This window comes from Rattus norvegicus, chromosome 2 (genome assembly GCF_021556685.1).
Source record: "Rattus norvegicus strain SHRSP/BbbUtx chromosome 2, alternate assembly SHRSP_T2T, whole genome shotgun sequence".
In the NCBI taxonomy this organism is placed as follows: Eukaryota; Metazoa; Chordata; class Mammalia; order Rodentia; family Muridae; genus Rattus; species Rattus norvegicus.
Genome location: NC_141535.1, coordinates 73,352,807 through 73,378,392, shown reverse-complemented (window position 1 = coordinate 73,378,392; position 25,586 = coordinate 73,352,807). Strand labels below are relative to the sequence as shown.

The window sequence follows — 25,586 nt, the reverse complement described above, 5'->3', positions numbered from 1 at the left end:
TCCCACCAAACCAAACACTGAATATCCAAATACACCAGAAAAGCAAGATCTTGATTTTAAATCACATTTGTTCATGATGACAGAGGACTTCAAGAAAGACATAAAGAAATCTCTTAGAGAAACGCAGGAAAACATAAACAAGTAGAAGCCTATAGAGATGAATCACAAATTCCCGGAAAGAATTACAGGAAAACACTATCAAACAGGTGAAGGGATTAAAAATGGAAATAGAAGCAATCAAGAAAGCACAAAGGGAGACAACCCTGGATATGGAAAACCAAAGGAAGAGAGAAGAGGCTGTAAATACAAGCATCACCAACAGAATACAAGAGAGAGAAGAGAGAATCCCAAGAGCAGAAGATTCCATAGAAATCATTGACACAACTGTCAAACATAATGTCAAATGGAAATGCCACTGGTCCAAAACAAACAGAAAATACAGGACACAATGGGAAGATCAAACCAAAGGATAATATGTATAGAAGAGTGTGAAGACTCCCAGCTCAAAGGACCAGTAAATATTTACAACAAAATCATAGGAGAAAACTCCCCTAACCTAAAGAAAGAGATGCCCATAAACATACAAGAAGCCTACAGAACTCCGAATAGATTGGACTAGAAAAGAAACTCCTCCTGTCACATAATAGTCAAAACACCAAATGCATGAAACAAAGAAAGAATATTAAAAGCAGTAAGCAAAAAGGCCAAGTAACATACAAAGGCAGACCTATCAGAATTACACCAGACTTCTCACCAGAGACTATGAAAGCCAGAATATCCTGAACAGATGTCATACAGACCCTAAGAGAACACAAATACCATCCCAGGTTACTATAACCAGCAAAACTCTCAATTAACATAGATGGAGATACAAAGATATTCCAGGACAACACCAAATTTACAAAATATCTTTCTACAAATCCAGCCCTACAAAGGATAATAAATGGTAGAGCCCAACATAAGGAGGCAAGCTACACCATAGAAAAAGCAAGAAACTATTCGTCTTGGCAACAAAACAAAGAGGAAAAAAAAGCACACAAACACAATCTCACATCCAAATACGAATATAACAGGAAGTAACAATCACTATTCCTTAATATCTCTCAACATCAATGGACTCAATTCCCTAATAAAAAGACATGGATTAAAAAACTGGATGCGCAATGAGGACCGTATATTTTTGCAACCTACAAGAAACACAACTCATAAAAAATGAGAGACACTACCTCAGAGTGAAAGGCTGGAAAACAATTTTCCAAGCAAATGGTCTGAAGAAGCAAGCTGGAGTAGCCATTCTAATATCAAATAAAATCAATTTTCAACCAAAAGTCATCAAAAATGATAAGGAAGGACACTTCATATTCATCAAAGGAAAAATCCACCAAGATGAACTCTCAATCATAGATATCTATGCTCCAAATACAAGGGCACCTACATAAATAAAAGAAACCTTACTAAAGCTCAAAGCACACATTGCACCTCACACAGTAGTAGTAAGAGAATTCAACACCCCACTCTCATCTATGGACAGATCATTAAAACAGAAATTAAACAGAGATGTAGACAGACTAAGAGAAGTCATGAACCAAATGGACTTAACAGATATTTATAGAACATTCTATCCTAAAACAAAAGGATATACCTTCTTCTCATCACCTCATGGTACTTTCTCTAAAATTGACCATAAAATTGGTCATAAAAAAGGCCTCAATAGATACAGAAAGATAGAAATAATCTCATGTGTCTTATCAAACCACCACGGGCTAAAGCTGTTCTTCAATAACAATAAGGGAAGAACGCCCACATATACAAGGAAGTTGAACAATGCTCTACTCAATGATAACCTGGTCAAGGAAGAAATAAAGAAAGAAATTAAAGACTTCTTATAATTTAATGAAAATGAAGGTACAACATTCCCAAACTTATGGGACACAATGAAAGCTGTGCTAAGAGGAAAAAGTCATAGCTCTGAGTGCCTGCAGAAAGAAACAGGAGAAAGCATATATCAGAAGCTTGACAGCACACCAAAAGCTCTAGAACAAAAAGAAGCAAATACACCCAGGACCAGTAGAAGGCAGGAAATAATCAAACTCACGGCTGAAATAAAACAAATAGAAACAAAAATGACTATACAATGAATCAACAGAACCAAAAGTTGGTTCTTTGAGAAAATCAACAAGATAGATAAACCCTTAGCCTGAATAATGAGAGGACACAGAGCATGTGTCCAAATTAACAAAATCAGAAATAAAAAGGGAGACATAACTACAGAATCAGAGGAAATTCAAAAAATTATCAGATCCTACGACAAAAGCCAATATTCAACAAAACTTGAAAATCTGCAGGAAATGGACAATTTCCTAGATAGATATCAGGTACCAAAGTAAAATCAGGAACAGATAAACCATTTAGACAACCCCATAACTCCTAAAGAAATAGAAGCAGTCATTAAAGGTCTCCCAACCAAAAAGAACCCAGGTCCAGATGGGTTCAGTGCAGAATTCTATCAGACCTTCATAGAAGACCTCATACCAATACTATCCAAACTATTCTACAAAATTGAAACAGATGGAGTGCCACCGAATTCCTTGTGTGAAGCCACAATTACTCTTATACCTAACCCACACAGAGACCCCAAAAAAAGAGATCTTCAGACCATCTTCCCTTATGAATATCGACACAAAAATACTCAATAAAATTCTAGCAAAACGAATCCAAGAGCACATCAAAACAATCATCCATCATGATCAAGTAGGCTTCATCCCAGGCATGCAGGGATGGTTTAATATATGGAAAACCGTCAACGTATTCCACTATACAAATAAATGGAAAGATAAAAACCACATGATCATTTGATTTGATGCTTAGAAAGCATTTGCCAAAATTCAACACCTCGTAATGATAAAAGTCCTGGAAAGAATAGGAATTCAAGGCCCATACCTAAACATAGTAAAAGCCATATACAGCAAACCAGTAGTTAATATTAAACTACATGGAGAAGAACTTGATTCAATCCCACTAAAATTAGGGACAAGACAAGGCTGACCACTCTCTCCCTACTTATTCAATATAATTCTTGAAGTTCTAGCCAGAGAAATCAGACAACAACAGGAGATCAAAGGATGCAGATTGGAAAAGAAGATGTCAAAAATATCACTATTTGCAGATGATATGATAGTATATTTAAGTGATCCCAAAAGTTCCAGCAGAAAACAACTAAAGCTGATAAACACCTTCAGCAAAGTGGCTGGGTATAAAATTAACTCAAATAAATCAGTAGCCTTCCTCTATACAAAAGAGAAACAATCTGAGAAAAAATTAGGGAAACGACACCCTTCATAATAGTCCCAAATAATATAAAATACCTCGGTGTGACTTGAATCAAGCAAGTGAAAGATCTGTATGATAAGAACTTTAAGCCTCTAAAGAAAGAAATTGAAGATCTCAGAAGATGGAAAGATCTCCCATGCTCATGGATTGGCAGGATTACTATAGTAAAATTGGCCATTTTACCAAAAGCGATCTACAGATTCAATCTAATCCCCATCAAAACTCCAATCCAAATCTTCAGATAGTTAAACAGAACAATTTGCAAATTCATCTGGAATAACAAAAAACCCAGGATAGCTAATACTATCCTCAACAATAAAAGGACTTCCGGGGAATCACTAACCCTGAACTCAATCAGTATTACAGAGCAATAATGATAAAAACTGCATGGTATTGGTACAGAGGCAGACAGATAGACCAGTGGAATAGAACTGAAGACCCAGAAATGAACCCACACACCTATGGTCAATTTATTTTTGACAAAGGAGCCAAAACCATCCAATGGAAAAAAAGATAGCATTTTCAGCAAATGGAGCTGGTTCAACTGGAGGTCACATGTAGAAGAATGCAAATCGATCCATGCTTATCACCCTGTACAAAGCTTAAGTCCAAGTGGATCAAGGACCTCCACATAAACCAGATGCATTCAAACTAAGAGAAGAAAAAGTGTGAAAGAATCTTGAACAAATGGGCACTAGAGAAATGTTCCTGAACAAAACACCAATGGCTTATGCTCTAAGATCAAGAATCGACAAATGGGATCTCATAAAACTGCAAAGCTTCTGTAAGCAAAGGACAATGTTGTTAGGACAAAACAGCAACCAACAGATTGGGAAAAGATCTTTACCAATCCTACAACAGATAGAGGGCTAATATCCAAAATATAAAACTGATACAGGGCTTATATCCAAAACATACAAAGAACTCAAGAAATTAGACGGCAGGGAGACAAGTAACGCTATTAAAAAAAATGGGCTTCAGAGCTAAACAAAGAATTCACAACTGAGGACTGCTGAATGGCTAAGAAACCCCTAAAGAAATGTTCAAAATCTTTAGTCATAGGGAAATGCAAATCAAAACAACCCTGAGATTTCACCTCACACCAGTCAGAATGGCTAAGAGAAAAAACTCAGGTGACAGCAGATTCTGGCAAGGATGTGGAGAAAGAGGAACACTCCTCCATTGTTGGTGGGATTGCAGCCTGGTACCAACATTCTGGAAATCAGTCTGGATGTTCCTCAGAAACTTTGACATTGAACTACCTGAGGACCCAGCTATACCTCTCTTGGGCATATACCCAAAAGATGCCCCAACATATAACAAAGAAACATGCTCCACTATGTTCATAGCTCTATTATGTTCATGTTATTGGATGATAAAAATGTGAATGCTTCACTCCTTCTTTAAAAGGGGAAAAAGAATACCCTTGGCAGGGAATAGAGAGGCAAAGATTAAAACAGAGACAGAAGGAACACTCATTCAGAGCCTGCCCCACATGTGGCTCATACATATACAGCCACCCAATTAGACAAGATGGATGAAGCAAAGAAGTACAGGCAGACAGGAGCCGGATGTAGATCTCTCCTGAGAGACACAGCCAGAATACAGCAAATACAGAGGCGAAAGTCTGCAGCAAACCACTGAACTGAGAACAGGACCCCCGTTGAAAGAATCAGAGACAGAACTGGAAAGCTTGAAGGGGCTCGAGACCCCATATGAACAACAATGCCAACCAACCAGAGCTTCCACGGACTAAGCCACTACCCAAAGACTATACATGGACTGACCCTGGACTCTGACTTCATAGGTAACATTGAATATCCTAGTAAGATCACCAGTGTAAGGGGAAGCCCTGGGTCCTGCTAAGACTGAACCCCCAGTGAACGTGATTGTTGGGGGGACAGCGGCAATGGGGGGAGGATGTGGAGGGGAACACCCATAAAGAAGGGGAGGGGGATGGGCTAGGGGGATGTTGGCCTGTACACTGGGAAAGGGAATAACACTCGAAATGTAAATAAGAAATACTCAAGTTAATAAAAAAAAGAAAGAAAAGAAAAAAAATAGCCAGAAGCTGGAAAGAACTCAGATGCCCTTCAACAGAGGAATGGATACAGAAAATGTGGTACGTCTACACAAGGGTATATTACCCAGCTATCAAAAACAATGACTTTATGAAATTCATAGGCAAATGGATGGAACTGGAAAATATCATCCTGAGTGAGGTAACCCAATCACAGAAAAACACACATGGCATGCACTCATTGGTTAGTGGATATTAGCCCAAATGCTCGAATTACCCTAGATACACAGAACACAAGAAACTCAAGAAGGATGACCAAAATGGGAATGCCTCACTCCTTCTTTAAAAGAGGAACAAGAATACCCATGGGAGGGAATAGGGAGGCAAAGTTTAGAATAGAGGCAGAAGGAACACCCATTCAGAGCATGCCCCACATGTGGCCCATACATATACAGCCACCAAACTTAAAAGATGGATGAAGCAAAGAAGTGTAGGCCGACAGGAGCCGGATGTAGATCGCTCCTGAGAGACACAGCCAGAATACAGCAAATGCATAGACGAATGCCATCATTAAAACACTGAACTGAGAACAGGACCCCTGTTGAAGGAATTAGAGAATGGCCTGAAAGAGCTTGAAGGGGCTTGAGACCCAATATGAACAACAATTCCAACCAAACGGAGCTTCCAGGGACTAAGCCACTACCCAAAGACTATACATGGACTGACCCTGGGCTCCAACCTCATAGGTAGCAATGAATAGCCTAGTAAGAACACCAGTGGAAGAGGAATCCCTTGGTCCTGCCAAGACTGAACCCCCAGTGAACTTGATTGTTGGGGGGAGGGCGGTAATGCGGGGAGGATGGGGAGGAGACACCTATAGAGAAGGGGAGTTGGAAGGATTGGGGGATGTTGGCCTGGAAACCAGGAAAGGGAATAACAATTGAAAATTAAATAAGAAATACCCAAGTTAATAAAGATAAAAAATTAAAATTAAATATAGATTAGAAAACATTAAATAAAGGATGGTGTTAAAATTGTTTTATTTTTATATTTAAAGATTTCCACCATATTAATAAAATTATAAATAAAAATTTCAGACATTTGTGTTTATTACTATTTTTATCTCTTCCCTATTCTTTTTATTATCCTTGAACAAAAATTAGGTGAAGTGTATTGTCATTAATCTTATTTATTTTATCTATTCCTTGAACATTATTTACAGTTTCTATGTTTTGTTTAGAAATACATCCTAGATTCTATTATATCTTATTTTATCTTTATTAACTAGAGTATTTCTTATTTACATTTCGATTGTTATTCCCCTTCCAGGTTTCTGGGCCAACATCCCCTTAACCCCTCCCCCTCCCCTTCTACATTGTCTTCCCCTCCCCATCCTCCCCCCATTACCACCCTCCTGTCAACAATCACCTGGGGTTCAGTCTTGGCAGGACCAAGGGCTTCCCCTTCCACTGGTGTTCTTACTAGGCTATTCATTGCTTTTTAAACCTTGTTTTTTTTCAACATATCTTGTTCATTTCTTCCAGAAGACATTTCATTAGCAGACCAAAAGATGTCATGTTCTTATTATTAAAGTTTCTTCTGTAGTTTCATTTTTTGTTACATATATTTTGGATCCAAAAGGTTCCAATGTTTTTCTTGATACAACTAGCATTAATTGTATATCTGCTTTTTCTCATGTAAGGCAGATGATTGTCCAGGCATTCACTAACATTGTCTTCTGCATCAAAATATACCATATTATGAGAGTCATTGTTCTAACATATTGGCATATGTGTTCACCTTCCAGTGAAAGCCCAACCCCCAAATACACAAATGAATATTGCCATTTCTTCACTGTGGCATTTTGTAAACACTTTTTTCTGTGGCCATATGTTCAAATATACAACAAGCTGGCCCCTACATATGCTATGCTTGACATGCACTAAAGATTTTTAAAATCTATGTCCTTGGAATATATTTTCTTCTTCAATTCTTTAAATTCTTCCTTTATACTTAAGAAAATTTCCTTTCAATTTCTGATTTATATAAAAATATTTTTTCTAGTCACCACCTTGATACTTAATTACTATTTATTATTGGTAACAATGATTACTTCAATGATAATTCTACTTTATAATTAAATTATATTTCATAGATGCATCTATTTATTTGATTCATAATGCATTTGTGTTTGAGAAGTACTGTGATATTTATTTCAGTTCATATCTTTTCAGCATTAAAAACAAGATGGCCATATATACATATGTTTATATAAACACACACACATACCTAAACATATATATAAAATATAAAATTTTGAGGAGTATAATATGGGTACTAATGAATTCAATGCACTGAAGAGACAAAAGGTGAACATGTTTAAATGAAACTCCCTAAATAATAACAGTCAAAGCATATCATTTTTATTATAAAAAAATAAAATACAGCATATACTGTAGGAAAATGGCGGGGTCACTTCTTTGTAAATGCTGGGAGCCATGATGCTACAAAAGCATCTCTTGCCAGTAGATGCAATTGAGGACTGCCTGAGTGACCAAGGACTGCTAGTGGAGACAATGCCAGCTAATCAGGATCTGTTTTAAGAAGAGATGCTTTTTCGGGTGAACAATGGGGCACAGGCAGAAGGCATTAAGGAGCTTGCAGCAGTGTTCAAAAAACTTGCTGCAGTATTACTTCTTTTTTTATTTTTAATGGATATTTCTTTATTTACATTTCAAATGTTATTCCCTTTCCCAGTTTCCTGTCCATAAGCCCCATATTCCTTCCCCCTCTGCTTCTTCTATAATGGTGGTCCCCTCCCCATACACCCCCACTAACACCCACCCCCATACATTCCCTTACACTGGGTTCCAACCTTGGCAGGACCAAGGGCTTCTTTTTCCATTGGTGCCCAACAAGGCTATCCTCTGCTACATGTGCAGTTGGACCATAGATCAGTCCATGTATAGTTTTCTGGTAGTGGTTTAGTCCCTGGAAGCTCTGGTTGGTTGCCATTGTTGTTCCTATAGGGTCATAAGCTCCTTCAGCTCTTTCAATCCTTTCTGTAATTCCTCCAACGGGGGTCCCATTCTCAATTCAGTAGTTTGTTGCTAGCATTCACCTCTGTATTTGACATGCTCTGACTGTGTCTCTCAGGAGAGTTCTATATCCACTTCCTGTCAGCCTGCACTTCTTAGCTTCATCAATCTTACCTAGTTTTGGTGGATATATACCCATTTGGGGCATGCTCTGAATGGCCATTCCTGAAGTCTCTACTCTAAACTTTGCCTCCATATCTCCTCCTATGGATATTATTGTTCCCAATTTTAATAAGGAGTAAAGTATCCAGACTTTGGTCAACCTTTTTCTTATGTTTCATGTGGTCTGTAGATTGCATCGTTGGTAATCCGAGCTTTAGGGCTAATATCTACTCATCAGTGAGTGAATACCATGTATGTTTTTCTGCAATTGGGTTACCTCATGCAGGATGATATTTTCTAGCTCAGTCCATTTGTTTAAGACTTTCATGAAGTCATTGTTTTTGATAGATGAATAGTACTCTATTGTGTAGATGTACCACATTTTCTGTATCCATTCCTCTGTTGAAGGGCATCTGGGAACTTTCTGCTATGAACATAGTGGAGCATGTGTCTTTGTTATATGTTGGAGCACCTTTTGGGTATATACCCAAGAGAGGTATAGTGGGTCCTCAGGTAGTGGAATGTCCAAATTTCTGAGGACTGTCCACACTGATTCCCGAAGAAGTTGTACCAGTTTGCAATCCCACTAACAATGGAGGAGTGTTCCTTTCTCCACAACCTCACCAGCATCTGCTGTCTCCTGAGTTTTTGGTCTTAGCCATTCTGACTGCTGTAAGGTAGAATCTCAGGGTTGTTTTGCTTTGCATTTCCCCGATGACTAAGGATGTTGAACATATCTTTAGGTACTTCTGAGTCATTTGATATTCCTCAGCTGAGATTTCTTTGTTTATCTCGGTACCCCATTTTTTAAAAGTGGTGTTTGGCTCTCTGGAGTCCAACTTCTTGAGTTTTTTTTTTTTTTTATATTTTGGATATTAGCCCTCTATCAGATGTAGGATTGGTAAAGATCTTTCCCAATCTGTTGATTTCTGTTTTGTCCTAACAACAATGTCCTTTGTCTTACAGAAGCTTCGCAGTTTTATGAGATCCCACCTGTCGATACTTGATCTTAGAGCATAAGCCATTGGTGTTCTGTTCAGGAAAATTTCTCCAGTGTCCATATGTTCAAGAAACTTCTCCACTTTTTCTTCTGTTAGTTTGAGTGCCTCTGGTTTGATGTGGAGGTCCTTGATCCACTTGGACTTAAGCTTTGTCCAGGGCAATAAGAATGGGTTGATTTGCATGCTTCTGCATGCTGACCTCCAGTTGAACTAGCACCATTGATTGAAAATGTTATCTTTTTTTCATTGGATGGTTTTAGCTCCTTTGTTAAAGATCAAGTGACCACAAGTGTGTGGGTCCATTTCTGGGTCTTCAATTCTATTCCACTGATCTTTCTGCCTGTCTCTGTACCAATACCATAAAATTTTTATCACTATTACTCTGTAATACTGCTTGAATTCAGGGATGGTGATTTCCCCCAGAAGTTCTTTTATTGTTGAGTATAGTTTTGGCTATTCTGGGTTTTTTCTTAATCCAAATGAATTTTTAAATTGCTCTTTCTATCTCAATGAAGAATTGAGCTGGAATTTTGATGGCGATTACATTGAATCAATAGATTGCTTTTGGCGAATGGCCATTTTTACTACATTAATCATGCCAATCTGTGAGCATAGGAGATCTTTCTGTCATTTTAAATCTTCTATTTCTTTCTTCTAATGTTCTTCCCTTTCATGGTTTCCAGTCCATAAACCCCCTATCCCACCTCCCCTTCTTCTACGATGGTGTTCCCCACTCATCCATTCACCTCTTCCCACCTTCCAACTCTGGCATTCTCCTATGCTGGGGTAGAGCCTTGGCAAGAACAAGGGCTTCTCCACCAATTAGTGCCCAACAAGGTCATCCTCTGCTACCTATGCAGCTGGAGTCATGGGTCTGTCCATGTGTACACTTTGGATGGTGGTTTAATCCCTGGGAGCTCTGGTTGGTTGGTGTTGTTCTTATGGGGTTGCAAACCCCTTCAGTTGCTTTAATTATTTCTCTAACTCTTCCAATGGGGACCCCATTTTCAGCTCAATGGTTGACTGCAATCTTCTGCCTCTTTACTTGTCATACTCTGGCAAAGCCTCACAGGAGACATCTATATCATGCTCCTGTCAGCATGCACTTCTTTTCCTCAGCAATATTGTCTGGGTTTAGTGGGTGTTATGTATATGGGCTGGATTCCCAGGAGGGTCAGTCTCTGGATGGCCATTCTTTCAGTCTTTGCTCCATATTATTCCTTACCTGATCCTCCAGTCTGTGTCCTTGACTCTGTGTCATCTCACCTCCAACCCCCAAGGGCATGTAGGGTCAGGTGGCAAGTAGTCTAGGACACAATACACCTCCAGTTCCCTTCTGCAACAAAATATATTGCTCTTTTTTATGTGAATGAACAAGTAACCCCTTGTGTTTTCTTTTTCCTTCCAAAAGTTCCTAATCTATTCATTTAGATTAAAGAAGAAAACACCCAGTGACTACACTAATATATAAAATCAAAACATATTGTTGAAAAAGAAGTGGATGAAAACCTAATGGTATTTAAAAGGAATTTGAGAAGGTAGTGGAGGTGGAACAAGGGACTTCGCCTCTGTGATAATTAGTTGGTGACGTGCATAATTTGGAAGATTGAAAAGTGAATATTGTGAGTTTTAATCTTTGCTGGGCTAAATAATACAAATTTTTTCTCAAAAACACCTGAACAAATAGCATATGCAGACACACATGATTTTGATACTATCTAGTGCCACATAAAATGTCAGGACAAACTATTTCTCTAGTTACAAATACAAATAACATATATTTATATATTGCCTGGTTTTGGTTCATAAAACATATAATTTTGTTATCTAACTATTTTGATTAATATTAAAATGATTGAGATCATTATAATCTTGCAGGTTATTGGCAGAGTTCCCATAAAGATAATTTTGACTGTAGAAATAACAAACTGTACAAATAACATAACTGTAATGGAGATCACTTTTGAAAAGAACATCCTTTACATTTCTATGTCACTAAGCAGATTGTTTTATCATATAGTAACTGTATTTCTGAGTCAACATTGCTAATTTGCTCTTGGGTATTTTCCTAATTTACCTGGAGTTTATTTTGGGACAATAAAATCAAAATTTCCATTCCAGAAAGATAATGATGGAAATTTAAAGGCTCTTGGAAATGTTCTTAAGCATGCTCTAATAATTTAATGAATTTAAAGAATACTTAATATTGTGCTATTTTTCCTAAAATTGAGGAAATACTGTGCCATTGTTATGAGTCAAATGTAATGCAGCCTGTACTTCATGCTGAATAGTGCATGAAATTTAGTAACTCCCTGGTCAGCACCACAGCTCTCAGGCTTTCAACTATGTAACTACTTCTCCTAGAGCACACTTGATCAATTGTAAAATACAAAAATAATAAACAAACAGTTGACATATGCATGATGTGTGTACACACAAGAGTTATTTTTTATCTCGTTTTGTACAATAAAAGAGAAAGAAATGGATTCTTAATAACATAATGTAGGCATTTAAGCATACAGTGACCAATAACATTATGTTTATAAGAAAGACATTATTTTGTGCTTTTTTAAGCAATGATAATGGTCATTTAAGGTTCATTAAGCAAGTTATTTTTTAACATATTTTCTAGAAGCCAAAAATAATTATTATTGGCCGTGAGGAACTCTTCAAGATATTCACATATCTGAATTGAATGTCAAGAAAGATCCAATTCAGATATGTGATCTTGACATTAATATACAAATTCATGTTGTTTCAGTTTATGGTTTTGTCATATTTGCTACTTAATTGGTGTGGGGACTATACCAACTAAAAGATAATTAGTCTGAAAATAAATTGGTCTTTGTTTTCAAATATATCATGTTTTCATTTTCCTTCTGAGAGTTGAACTTCTAAATGATGCTACTTATAATGATCTCAATACAAAGAAATGCAAAATTAAAGGAGGAATATATATTCTTTATGCAAAAATGAGAACATGTTTCATGATTCTAAAATATTATGCCCTATATTTTAGGCCCTTTGAAATACACATCAAATACCACCACAGAGAAGCCCTTACAGTACTATAGTTGAGAGTTGCATTCTATCCTCTCTATTTTGATGTAATTGAGTAACTGCATTCAAGTGCATCAGGATGCCCTTACAGATATTTTAATAAATATGTTCTCGACTGGCAGATACAAGAAATTAATGTTTTTACTTCAACATTATGTAAAATTAGAAGAAAAAGAGATTTTGGCATTGAAAAGCCTGTAATGTCCAATGATCTATCTTATGCAAGTTGCTAACTTCTCACAAGAGTCAGTTTTTTTCCTGAGACCATAGATGCTAAACTTCAGGAAGGACGTTTTCATGTTATATACAGCTCAATTCACCTGAGTCCCATGTCCTAAGTGTGTGATGTCCAACCACAAACCCTGAGAGTCAATCAAAGGATATATTCCTTGTTATAAAAGAGCCCTTGTTTCTGAAGTGAGACTGGTACATCAACCTAATTTAAAAAAAAATTACTTTACAATCTGTCCCACCTACAAGGTGTACTGTGGTAATGGTAGCTCAGAGTTTGTGGGAGTGGCAAAACAATGACAGTCAAACTTGAGGTCCAATCCCCAAAAGGTAGAACCAGACTGACTCTGACTGGATGGCCAGAAATCAGAGGCTGGAATGCTCACAGATCCAAAATAAAACCAAACATCATTGAAAAAAATGAAAGAAAAAAAGTCAATGAAATGATTCTTAATGACATTCTGTACTCATAGATCATTGTCTAATTCAATTGTGGTCAGAGAGCCATCATATAATAAATGATGGGAAAGCAGATGCATTGTTCCTCAGTTGAACACTAGACAGAGCTAGAGAACCCTGGAGAAGAACAGAGAAGGACGAATAGTAGGAGACAGCTCGGTAGAGGGGACTATGAAAACTCAACCCGCATAATCATTAAAGCAGTGCTCTTGGTGGTTGGAGCTCCCAGAGACTAAAGCAGCAATCACGAAGCTGTCATGTTAAGAGTTCTGTCCTCTGGAAATATTACTAGTTCATTGCCTGCAGTTCTTGAGAACGCCTAACAGAGGGAGTATAGTGTCTCTGAATTTTTCCTTACTCTTGGGACCCTATACATACTATTTGGTTGCTTCATCTAGCTGTAATATAAAGGGAGGTGGTTACGCTTACTGTGATTTTTTTTCTGGATAATATTCCTAGGAAACATACTATTTTTTGAAGGGAAATGGAAAAGAAGTTTCTAGGGGAGAGGATGTGTGTGAGAGTTTGTGTGTGTGTGTGTGTGTGTGTGTGTGTGTGTGTGTGTGTGTGTGTGTGGTGAGGGTCTGGGGGCAGAACTGGAAGTAGGGAAAACTGCAGTCATAATTTAAAGTATGAGAAAAATAAAAATAAATCAAGTAATTAATTAAATTAAATAAGACAGAAAAAGTATACTGGGAGTAACCTGGACTTCTATGACCAACCATTCAAAAGGAGGTTGTAGTATAAAGCATTAAGCTTTATTTTAGTCTACAGTCTTTGTGGAGAGCATTGTCAGGACACATGGCATAATTTCCTATAAGGAATACACAGAGGAATACACACACACACACACACACACACACACACACACACACACACACACACAATTGGGTGACTTAGGCTGGATCATCACAAAAGCCTCTTTCCCGTGGCTTCCAAGGTTCCATAAAATACTATGACAGCTGACAAAGGAGCAAATCAATTAAAGAGTTTTACCCAGTTGCAGCGCCCATTAACTATGACAAAGGCCAGGATGGGAAATATATATATATATATATATATATATATATATATATATATATATATATATATATATATATATGACTGAATTAGTGAAACTCACATACCATTGGCAACAGCTATCTGATTTATTGAAGCCTCAATCAGCAGGAATAATCATACCTATTACTAGATACCTATCTTTCCTCCCTGGGCATCTGAAGTCATTGACATTAGAATACAATCTTTAAAAACTTTGCTCGACCAGCATCATTCTTTACTACATTTGAAATTTTATCTTATATCAAAAGATAAGTGTAGCTACCATTTCTCATCAAAGAAGACTTGCTTTAAATTAGGAGAATATTACAGAAAATCACAACTGAACTCAATACAAGGGTCTTTTGTTGGATGTAGGGCTGGTGAAGATCTTATTCTGCTCTGTGGGCTGCCATTTTGTCCTATTAATGTTGACCTTTGCCCTACACAAGCTTTCATGAGGTCTCATCTGTTAATTGTTGATGTTAGTGACTGAGTTATTCGTGCTCTGTTGAGGAAGTTGTCTTCTGTGCCAATGTGTCCATGAATTTCCCCCCACTTTCTCTTCTATTAGATTTAATGTGTCTGGTTCTATGTGGAGATCTTTGATCAACTTTGACATGAACTTTCACACAGGGTGCTGAATATGACTCTGTTTTCATTACATGCAGACATCTATTTAGATCTGCACCATTTATTGAAGACGCTGCCTTTCTTCCATCATATGTTTTTGCCTCTATATCAAAAATCAATTATCCATAGGTCTGTAGGTTTATTTCTGAGTGTTTAATTCTATTCCACTGATCAACCTCTCTATCTCTGTAGTAATACCCTTCATGTTTTTTGTTTGTTTGTTTGTTTGTTTGTTTAAACTATTGCTCTGTAGTACAGCTGTGGGTCAGGGATGGTAATACCCTGGGAAATCCTTTTAATGTGCAGGCTTGTTTATCTATCCTGAATTTTTTTCATATGAAGTTGAAACTAGTTTTTTCAAGATCTGTTAAAAATTAAGTTGGAATTTTGATGCAAATTTTGTTGAATTTCTACATTGGTTTCATTAAGAAGTTCATTTTAACTGTTAATTCTACCTATCCTTGAGCATGGGAACTCTACCATACCACAACAAATACCACAAGGATACTTGTTCAACTATTTTCATAGCAGCCTTATTTATAATAGCCAGAAACTGGGAATACTCTAGATGTTCCTCAAAAAATGGATATAGAACATGTGGTACATGTCTACAGTGGAATAAGACTCAGCTATTAAAAACAAATACATCATGAAATGTGCAGCCAAAATGGCTGGAACTAGAAAATATCAACCTGATTGGCTTAACCCAAACTCAGAAGATATGAATGGCATGCACTCAATTATATGAGAATATTAGCTTCAATGTGCAATACACAGACCCAAAGATGTTAAGTAACAGGGAGAGTCCAAGGGAGGATGTTTGAATGTCACTTAGAGGGGATATAAAATAGACATTAGAGGTAGATTGGAAGGAGGAATCTGGGTGAGAGAAGGTGTGAGGAGAGGGATGGGAGATGGTTAGAAGATAGCTGGGAGAGAGAAGAATGAAGACTGATGTGAGAATGGCATCTCTGGAATGAGCCAGAGACCTGATAATAAGGCTGCTCTTGAGGGTCTATGGGTGTGAGTCTAGATAAGACTTCTAGTCACTGGGGATATGAAGATCGATGTGGCCACATTCTATAGCCAACTGAGACATTCAGTGAAGGGATGGGGTCAGAAACTCACTCACAAAATCTCCCCAAAATTTGTCCTGCCTATAATACTTGCAGTCATAAAGAGGGAGCTCAGAAAGGGGGCACAACCAATGACTGACCAAACTTGAAACACACCCAATGGGAGAGAGCTAACTTCTGACACTATTAATGACACTGCTATGCTTGCATACAGGAGGCTAACATAACTACTTTTTGAGAGGCCTCATCCAGCTGTATATGGAAACAGATACAGAGATCCAGAGTCAAACATTAGGCAGAGTTCAGGGAGACTTTGGAAGAAAGAGGGAAAAAACTGAGGGAACTGGATGGGTCAAGAACACCACAAGAAGACCTACAGAGTTAGTGAACCTGGGCCCTCTGTGAGGGCTCACAGGGATGAAACCACCAGCAAAAGAGCATGCATGGGTTGAACTGAGGCCCCTAAATATTTGCAGCAGATGTGTGTCTTGGTCTTCATGAGGGTCCCCTAACAATTGGAGAAGGAGATACCTTGAAATCTGTTGTATACCCTTCAGTTGGATCCCCTCCCTTAGTTGGGCTGCCTTGTCTGGCCTCAGTGAGAAAGATTGCAATTAGTTCTACTATAACTTGTTGTGCCAGGGGAGCATATATATTCTTCTTTAATCTCATGTGGCACAAGTTTGATAATAAATAAACAAACACGCGTAAATATCAGTAGAGCCGACTGCCTTACTCACGTTCTGCTTTCACAGGTGTGAGCTGAGAGTGTTGTTTCTACTTCAGTTCAGATCTCAGGCTGTCACCCTGACGCATGTAGCACACACAGCACTGGTAACATTCCAATTCTGCCACATCATGTTGCCCCAGGCTGTCTATCCGAGTACTTGTTCAAACTTATAATTACCCTCTGCAATTGCATCTTTCCACAGAGAGTGGCTTCTCTTGTCTGCCTTTGAATACCCTTGTTTTCACATATGTGAATAGGAACATGAAGCAAATTCTGTGCACAAGATTCAAAGAGTATCCGGGTCCTTGATTGTATTTTTATGTAAATGCAGTTTTGTAAATGGATTTGTTCAAGTTATTAAGGTATGGCACAAGAAGGAATAATGGAAAGAAAGAAGGAAGGAAGGATGGGTGGAAGGAAATAAAGAATGAAGAAAAAAGGAGTTCTAAAAAAATAGTGGGAAGGTAGCATAAGTAAAAGCTTTTATTGTTCAAAGAGAAATACTAGTAAATAAGGCATTAAACAAAAGAACCAAAAGCACTGTATGCTTGTCTTTGTATATATTTGTTACTAAACAGAATAAGGTGAAAAAAATGCTCGGAAGCATTTCCATCTCATTAATCATAGCATCCTATAGAGTAATGATTTGTTCTATATATTTCAAAGTATAAATCAAGATTTTAATGAATTATTTAATTAAAAAAATTGAGAGGAGAAATATTACATCATTATCATAGATCGCATGAAAGTTTGAAATATGTACATGTAATGGACAGCTAAATTGAATGAATTAGTGTGCATTAAAGTGTTCTGGTTTCTAATTGCCATTCATAATATTTGACTACTAGATTCCTATTGATTATGAATTAAAAGCCATGCACAAGAAAATATACTCTGATTTTTAAGAGAAGCTCTGAAAATGCAGGTAAAATTCAGAAAAATAAAATAAGATCATCTAAGAGAGAAATAGTATCATCATAAGGTATTTTCTTAGGTAAACGCAGAGACACAAAATGGTAAAGAGAAAATATTCTGCATTTTACTTCATTTACAACTGCTCTGGAAACTAACGACATAATGAGGAATGATTTCCTAGTGCTCCATGTAAATCCATGAATGAAAGTACCTAGCCGTAATGTTCTAGTTTTGTGAAACACAGAAAAAAATCCTCATAAATACATCAGAAAATGAAATGAGGAGATACTAACTGGTGTTAAATGCATCACTTGAGAGAAAACTGGATGGAGCATGAGTGAAAAGCATCATTTTCAACAAGGGATACAGTAACAGAGAGGAAATAGGTGAGAATCATTCTATTATCCCAGAAAGTAAAGCAATTCCCACCTATTGTAAGTCTAAAATGAGATAAATATCAGAATGGAAGTAATGTTATAGCAACATCTTCAGAAATAACTAAATATCTAAAAATGGTACAACACATGCACTTGATAAAATAATTCACAAAATCCATGTATGACAATTGTATATTATAGAAAGTGGTATAGCATATGTTTATAATTATCTTACCTCCTATTTTGCACTTTTTAATTATTTTTTTGTAAACAAACCATTATGAGAGTAAATTAATTCAGTGTTAGAATGGAATTTTTGTTCACTTTAATAAGTACGATCACAAAATTATAGTCTATTCTATTAACATAGCACTAAGCATAATTTCCTTGAAAATTTAAAGTTATAAGGCATGCAAGTTTTTTTTTCTTTTTTTTTTTCTTTTTTTCGGAGCTGAGGACCGAACCCAGGGCCTTGTGCTTGCTAGGCAAGTGCTCTACCACTGAGCTAAATCCCCAACCCAGCATGCAAGTTTTTATCCATTGTAACCTGCTTTCTAAAGATTAAATAGTATTTAGAGATGTTTTAACTTTTTACAGCATTAACATATATCAGGGTGTGTTTTATTTTATCTTTTTTAAATGTTGCCATCTCTTAGAAGCTTGTGTTTTCTAATGATAAACAGTAAAACATAGGATGGTGGGAGTGTTAAAGATGTCGAGGAACTAGGAGGAGGAGAGGGAGGGAACCCATAATCAAGACATATTTTGTGAAAAATAATAAAATGTCACATGGTACGATACTCTTTCTGGAAGCGTTTGCGAGCATGCTTAACAGGTAAGTGACATACTTTTTGGGAATCGAGGTGGGTTGTCATTGACATCAGTAAGGGTGATGTTGACAATGGTAGTTCCAGCGAGTCCTCCGAGCTGTCCTCCCATGTCCTTCGCTTGAATGAGGACCTGGTACTGCTCCTTGACTTCTCTGTCCATGTTTGGCAATGCTGTTCTAATGACACCTTGAGAGGAAAGTGATAACACATAATCAACATCACAGCCCAACTGCTTCTCCTGACCCAAGTAAACTGAAAGAGGAAAAAAATGCTTATGTTTAGATTTATTTAGGATAAAACATTTAATAAAATCATCTTCCCAAAACTAAAATGACCTAACTATCTGAAAGTTGGGATGTGACTTAATCTTTCATTTTCACAGCCACACCTTAAAACAAGAAAATGGCAGGCCATCTCTTCCCAAATCAATTAAGTTAGACCTCATTTATGGATTCGAGTCTATGCTGAGTTGAAGAAAACGTTAAAACCCTTAGATTAAAACGGGCACATGAAGTAATTTAAGCAGTTAAACTGAGCTGAGGGCATAATGATGAACACTGTTCTTGTCATCTCGATTCTATACTTTTCACAGTAAACAATCTGTTTAATTTAAAAATACATAAAATACGTCCTCCACATCACCGGTTTTGTCTTTTGGCACTTCCTTTAATCATGTTAACTGAAGAGTTTCATCTCTTCCAACTCACTTCTCACTTAGTTATCATTAGATCTTACTGTTACGAGACTCCTTAGATGAAGGTAATCCACTGTCAAGGAGAGTATCTTATGCTTAAGTATAAATATTTTATATTTAGAATAATAGGTATTGTATGTTTGATCCTATTTAGTATGTGATGAAAGAAATTAATGGCTAGATGGATGAATGAACTGATTGATCTTAATATCTTGAATCTTATATGACATATGTCTGTTGTTAACATATGGTAGTCATTTCTATTCTTGTATCCAGGTATAGGAACTACTTTATATTTCTATTTTTTCATGGGGAAAATTTATAAACTTTAGAATTGTTTGGAAGGTGAATTAAATTTTTTAAATCAAATTCCAATAGGTAGGCAAGTGATATAACAGGTGAAGATTAAAGAACCTTTATTAATCACATATGATTTTGATAGTGGTAAGATATATCTTAAATAAAAAAGTGTATGAATAATAAAATATCAGCCATCAATACAGTATATAGCTTTTAAATCAGTATCCCAGAATACATCCATATATCTGTGCTTGCTATGATCTACTTACTTACCCATTGCTATATTTTTGCTAATGCATATTGAACTGCAATCTGAGATTTTGTCTGGCACTTGGCAGGAAATAGTTACAGAAAAGACATCCGTCATTTTTGTTCCTAATGCTTTATTCATGAATTGGTACTGACACCATTTTGATCCAATCTGTCTTCCCTTCAGCACTGGCTTCTGATACTTTATTTTCAGTTTTTCTAAAACTAAGACTTTTAAGCTCTACACCTCAGTGTTGTTGCCTTACACACCTTATATTATTTGGCATCAATCTGAAGGGCAATGCTCACATTTTCAAAATCATTTCCTATTTAAGACACGTGTTGTTTGCTTGGTAATATCAGTGAACAAGAATTATCTTTCATTAAAATGCTATATAAACATTCATTTATCTTCAATTCATTTATAACTTTTTTCTCTTTATCATTTATAGCACTATGTTATTCATCCCCCAGAATGAAACTGTATATTACAGAAGAAAAGAAAAAGAAACGGGAAAATAAGATGGGGTGGGGAAGAGAGAGAAAGAAGGAAAACAAAAGACAAAGGGGGTTATCATTCTGGGGCACAGAATCAGTGGCTTACTTCCACCTATTAATAATGCTATGATTTGGATCCATGTAGATAAATATGTTTATGGTGTCAAATTTGGTGTTTATATTATATTTAACAGGAAAAAAATTTCAATTGTCAGATGTAGGCACAATAAGTCTGTACACTACGAATAAATGTATATAAAACAATCATTAGGTACTGTGCAGGTGACTTAGTGAAAAAACGTTCTTGTTGTGCGCCTTTTAAGGGATTAGGCTTCTCAGTATTTACAAATCAGTTGGGTGAGTGTTGGAATCCCAGTACATAGGTAGGACACAGAGAAAAGCTCTGAAGAGACAACTGGTTATTCTGTGGTTATTCACCACAGAAACCCTACCTTCATATATATCTAAGTCTATCGCTATTTCTATCTCTCTATCTATCTGTATCTAATATATATTATATATTATATTGTATAACATTTTTTCACTGTATCCATTATTGCATAATATACTGCACATGCTGAAAAACAAAGAAACCAATAAGTGGCTTTTGCTTAGTGGTGAGCATTTCCTTGACAAATTTTGGCTTCTTAAAATAGTTTTTTATGTCCATTGATTTTCTTGCACTTTCATGTTCATAATCAATATTTTTTTAATGTTTCACATTATTTCACTCATTCAGATGAATATATAAAAATGGCTACTTTGTATAAGTAAAACATTAATTATTGTCCTGGAAGAAATTATTGTTTTCCCTAGAGACATTAACTTAGATATCTGAGTTCCGTAAAGCAGTATTATTAAATGACACTCAGACAATCTACAGGCAATAAAGTGTCACGAGTACTCAAATAATATGTAAAGCATTGCCCCAATAAATAGGGTATGGCCTTTGCTGAAATGTTAGCCTGGGGATTCTAAAGGGATTAACACAATTGAAAGCATGAAAGCTGTCTTGGAATCATCAACTTTCAACCTTGTAGACAAAATATGCGATGCTACTTTCATCCTGGAGAAGCTTTTTTTTTTTCTTTTTTCTTTTTTTCGGAGCTGGGGACCGAACCGAGAGCCTTGCGCTTGCTAGGCAAGTGCTCTACCGCTGAGCTAAATCCCCAACCCCCTGGAGAAGTTCTTATAATGAATGTCAGAGAATGCATACATTTTCGCCTACATGATACTGTGAGAATAATATCGCTTGAGTGCTTATCTATAAAAAAAAAGATTATATGATCTCCTCTGAAGTTGAGGGAACGCACACATAGGACTGAGGAGAAATAATATAACAGCCAGAATATCTGGAGAAGGGCTATGAATCACTGTCTTGGGTAGTTTTTCGTGCTCATGGAGCAGCAGTTATTCTTATTTTCTTCAGGTTTGTGCCTGCTCTAGAACTGGCTCACCAGGCTCCAGAAGATAGTTTCTAAACCATCCTGACGGATGTGTCTGCATTGATTGAGCCACAAAAGTAACAAAGACACGAATATAGGAAAATATGTGTAGCCAGGGAGCAGGGTTGACTGGATCGGAAGGAGAGAACAGAAGGTGGAGGGGGAAAGTCATCAGAGTATGTTTTACACCTGTGTGAAATTATCATCTAACAGATGTAATAAAGCTATAGAAAAGAACAGAGATTAGATATGGTATGAGAGTAAGTTTCATTTTGGACACAGGCTTGAGACTTTAGCTGATAAATATATAGGGCTACACTTGGGACCAAGATTCTTGAGAAATTCTTCATATCTAGGCAGTCTTTATCAGATTTCTCAATATGACTTCTGAGGTAGGTAAATAATGTGGTATGAAGTATCAGCAGTAGATAAAAAAGAAGAAACCAAGCAGGCCCTACAGCTACTTTCTTACTACTTTATGATAATTTAAATAAATCAGAAGAAGAGAGAAATTATACAGGTCACATTATTTTAATTGTACATTTTTTAAAATATTTGACTGACAAGTTCTTGAGACAGTGAATAGTGGATAGTGGTTATAGAATGGCATAAAGACATTTATGTTGATAAATTGCACTCAGCATAGTTAAAATAGTAAATCTTATATTACAAATATTTTTACCATAATAGAAAATGGAAGTTCTTAAATTAAGTAAGTGGGACTGAAGCAAAATATCATAAGCCTTTCTCAAGTCACAAATGGTTTGCTTGAAATAAGTAAATCACCACGTGGTACACATGCATCAGCCCGAGGTTATCTAAACCAGGCAACTATACAGAAAATTTAAGCTTATTCAAAGAATTGTATACAAAAATTAAAACACATGCATTAATTATTCATAACAATATTTGTTTTTGTGAATGGGACATAGCTGTTATCAAAGATACGAAGACATGGAATCCTGATTTTATGCACTAGATTATGTTATATTAGTATTGATTATTTTTCTATACTACAGTTTTCCTTCCACATTTTAAAATTATACACCTGTGGTGGCTTGTTTTAAAATGTTATCTTGACACAATTTAAACTCACCTTGTAAGAGATCCTAGTATAGGAGTTATTTTAATCAGGGTGATAAGTGGGCATGCCTTGGTGGTTTGCCTCGACAGGTAACTGATACAGCTCACTGTGAGTGTCTCTACCCTATAGGGCAGAACTTGAATTTTTTACAAGGGTTGAAAGCTAGAAGCATAAGCAGAGAGAAAGCAAGCAAGGATCCATGCATTTATTCTCCCTTGCTTTCGAATGTAGTGGTTATGCTTTAAGTGCCGGCCTTGGCTTATTCAGAGTAATGTACCGTAATCTGAAAATGTAAGACAAAATCAATATGATCTCTTTAGAGGTGTATTTTTGGTCAAGGTATTTTCTCATTGAAACAGTATTTAAACTACAATAACTTGTAAATATAACATTTTACTGTCACATACACATAAAATATGAAAGAGGGTCGTAAGATGTTGTAAATATTCACTGTGATTTTGATTTTAAAATAGTACTGATAGTTTAAGGAAAAGAAACAAATATACATTCAGAGACAATTACTCATTGCTTATGGCAAATAAATTGGAAATAGGAGAATTTTATGAGTACTACTATTTCTTTGTTTATTCTGTATCCTACCTCAGTTTACCTTAATGTCTATTTATACTTAAATATAAGCTTGTTATAGTCCACCGAGAAAGCAGAACTAGGAATACAAATCAGACAGCAATATTAATACAGAATTCGCCTTCTCCTTTCAACTGGATAAATAATGAGCAGGTTTGTTTCTTTCTAAACATTAAGGCACCAAAAGTTTTGATGAGGCTCTCCCTTTAATAATTGTTTTAAATGGTTTCTGCACTCAAATGGGAAAAATTTAGGTAGCATTGGTTTTCATGCATCTTATTTAATAACAGCAAACTGAATCATAAAAGGTAGCTACATAGCTGGAACAAATGGGGACTATTTCTGAGAAACTGCAGTTATCCTTGATTTTTTAATTTTTTTCTTATCTGCCACAAGGTGATAAATTTGACAAAAGGTCTTCTTAACGGTTGTTGTTCACGAAGAGCTAGTTTTCATTCTCTTAATGAAGTGCCTCCTCACCCACTCCTATCCTGTCTAGTGGTCTGAGGCATTGTTACAGAAAGACTTCTGTCTCCACTGAAAATCAATTCTTATGAAATCTGTTATGCAGCTGATGCCAGAAGATATTCACTTTCACCTCTAAATAAAAAGCTTTATATGAAATTATAAATATAAGATATGCAGCCATGCAACACATACATTTTCAACTCAAAGAGTAGCATTTTTATATGCTTTAGAATTTATCTACCATTCATAATAACTATATAAGTAGGATGTTTCTTATTTTATGCTCATAATTTTATTTGTGTGGTTTTATTTTGAAGATAGATCGTTTTAACTTACTTAATGGGTCAAATTCACATTTTCCAGAAATCTATGTATGTTTTTTAATCAGATATTCTTTCCATCTGTCTCACCTAAAATAATTCCTTCCTTATTAAGACTTCAGCCTTTCCTGAAAATGTCTTATATGTTTGTATAAGTCACCCACTCCGTGGGATTCTTCCCACACCTCCAAGATATGGACCCTCTTACTCCACCTATGACTACACACACCAAGTGTGCTTTTTGATTGTCTTTGTGTCTTTGTGGGATATCCCTTAGGGATTCTGAGGAACTAAGCAGCAAACAACATCAAGGCTTTCATTTGTGGTCACGGTTTTCATTAAGGAAAAGTGGGAACAGACCTACAAATCTATAAGAAACTACAGCACAAAGGGACTCCAGGAGGAGAGATGAAGACCTCACATAAGTTTGCTTCATTGTTAGGCTGTACATTATACCTATGACTCTATATCTGAGAATCTCTATGCTGAGAAGTGTAAAGAAAAGTACAAAGAATTTCCTGAATTATTTTCCACTCTAACTCTATGCTTTAAACCTACCAATATGTGTGGGTTGTTTTATTAAGTTTCAGCAACTTTCTTAAAATAATATTACTGAATATCGTCCCATATTTTCTCTCATATTTCCTGATAAAATAACTTGTGGAAGTTTTTCTCCATCATACAATCACTGAAACATTGGGCATCTGACTTTAATTTCCCACCCTCTGTCCAGCTGAAGGTGATTAACACTTTCAAAATCTACAACTCACATTCCATTCTCAACACATTTCTGTCAGCAGACCAGTGAGAGAGCTTATAGGATAAAAGTGCCTGCTGTCAAGCCAAATGGTTTATGTAACTCCACAAACATTATATTTTGGAAAAAGAGAACAAACTTATTCCCAAAATTTTTCATTGATTTCCACATGTACACTGTACTATGTACATGTGTAAACATATACACACACATACACATACACATACACACACACCACACAGATCTTACCAACCGAATTATATATAACTGCTTAAAATATTTT

The 25,586-nt window shown here is 36.3% G+C and overlaps 1 protein-coding gene across 2 annotated transcripts in view; it reads right to left on the bottom strand.

The window, feature by feature from the left end:
• Positions 1-25,586, bottom strand: part of Cdh12 (cadherin 12) — a 1,210,919-nt gene that overhangs the window by 141,409 nt on the left and 1,043,924 nt on the right. For both annotated transcript variants that reach the window (XM_087621288.1, NM_001427475.1), the window contains 1 exon segment: positions 18,919-19,086. In XM_087621288.1, the coding sequence (XP_087477414.1) occupies positions 18,919-19,086 (168 nt within the window).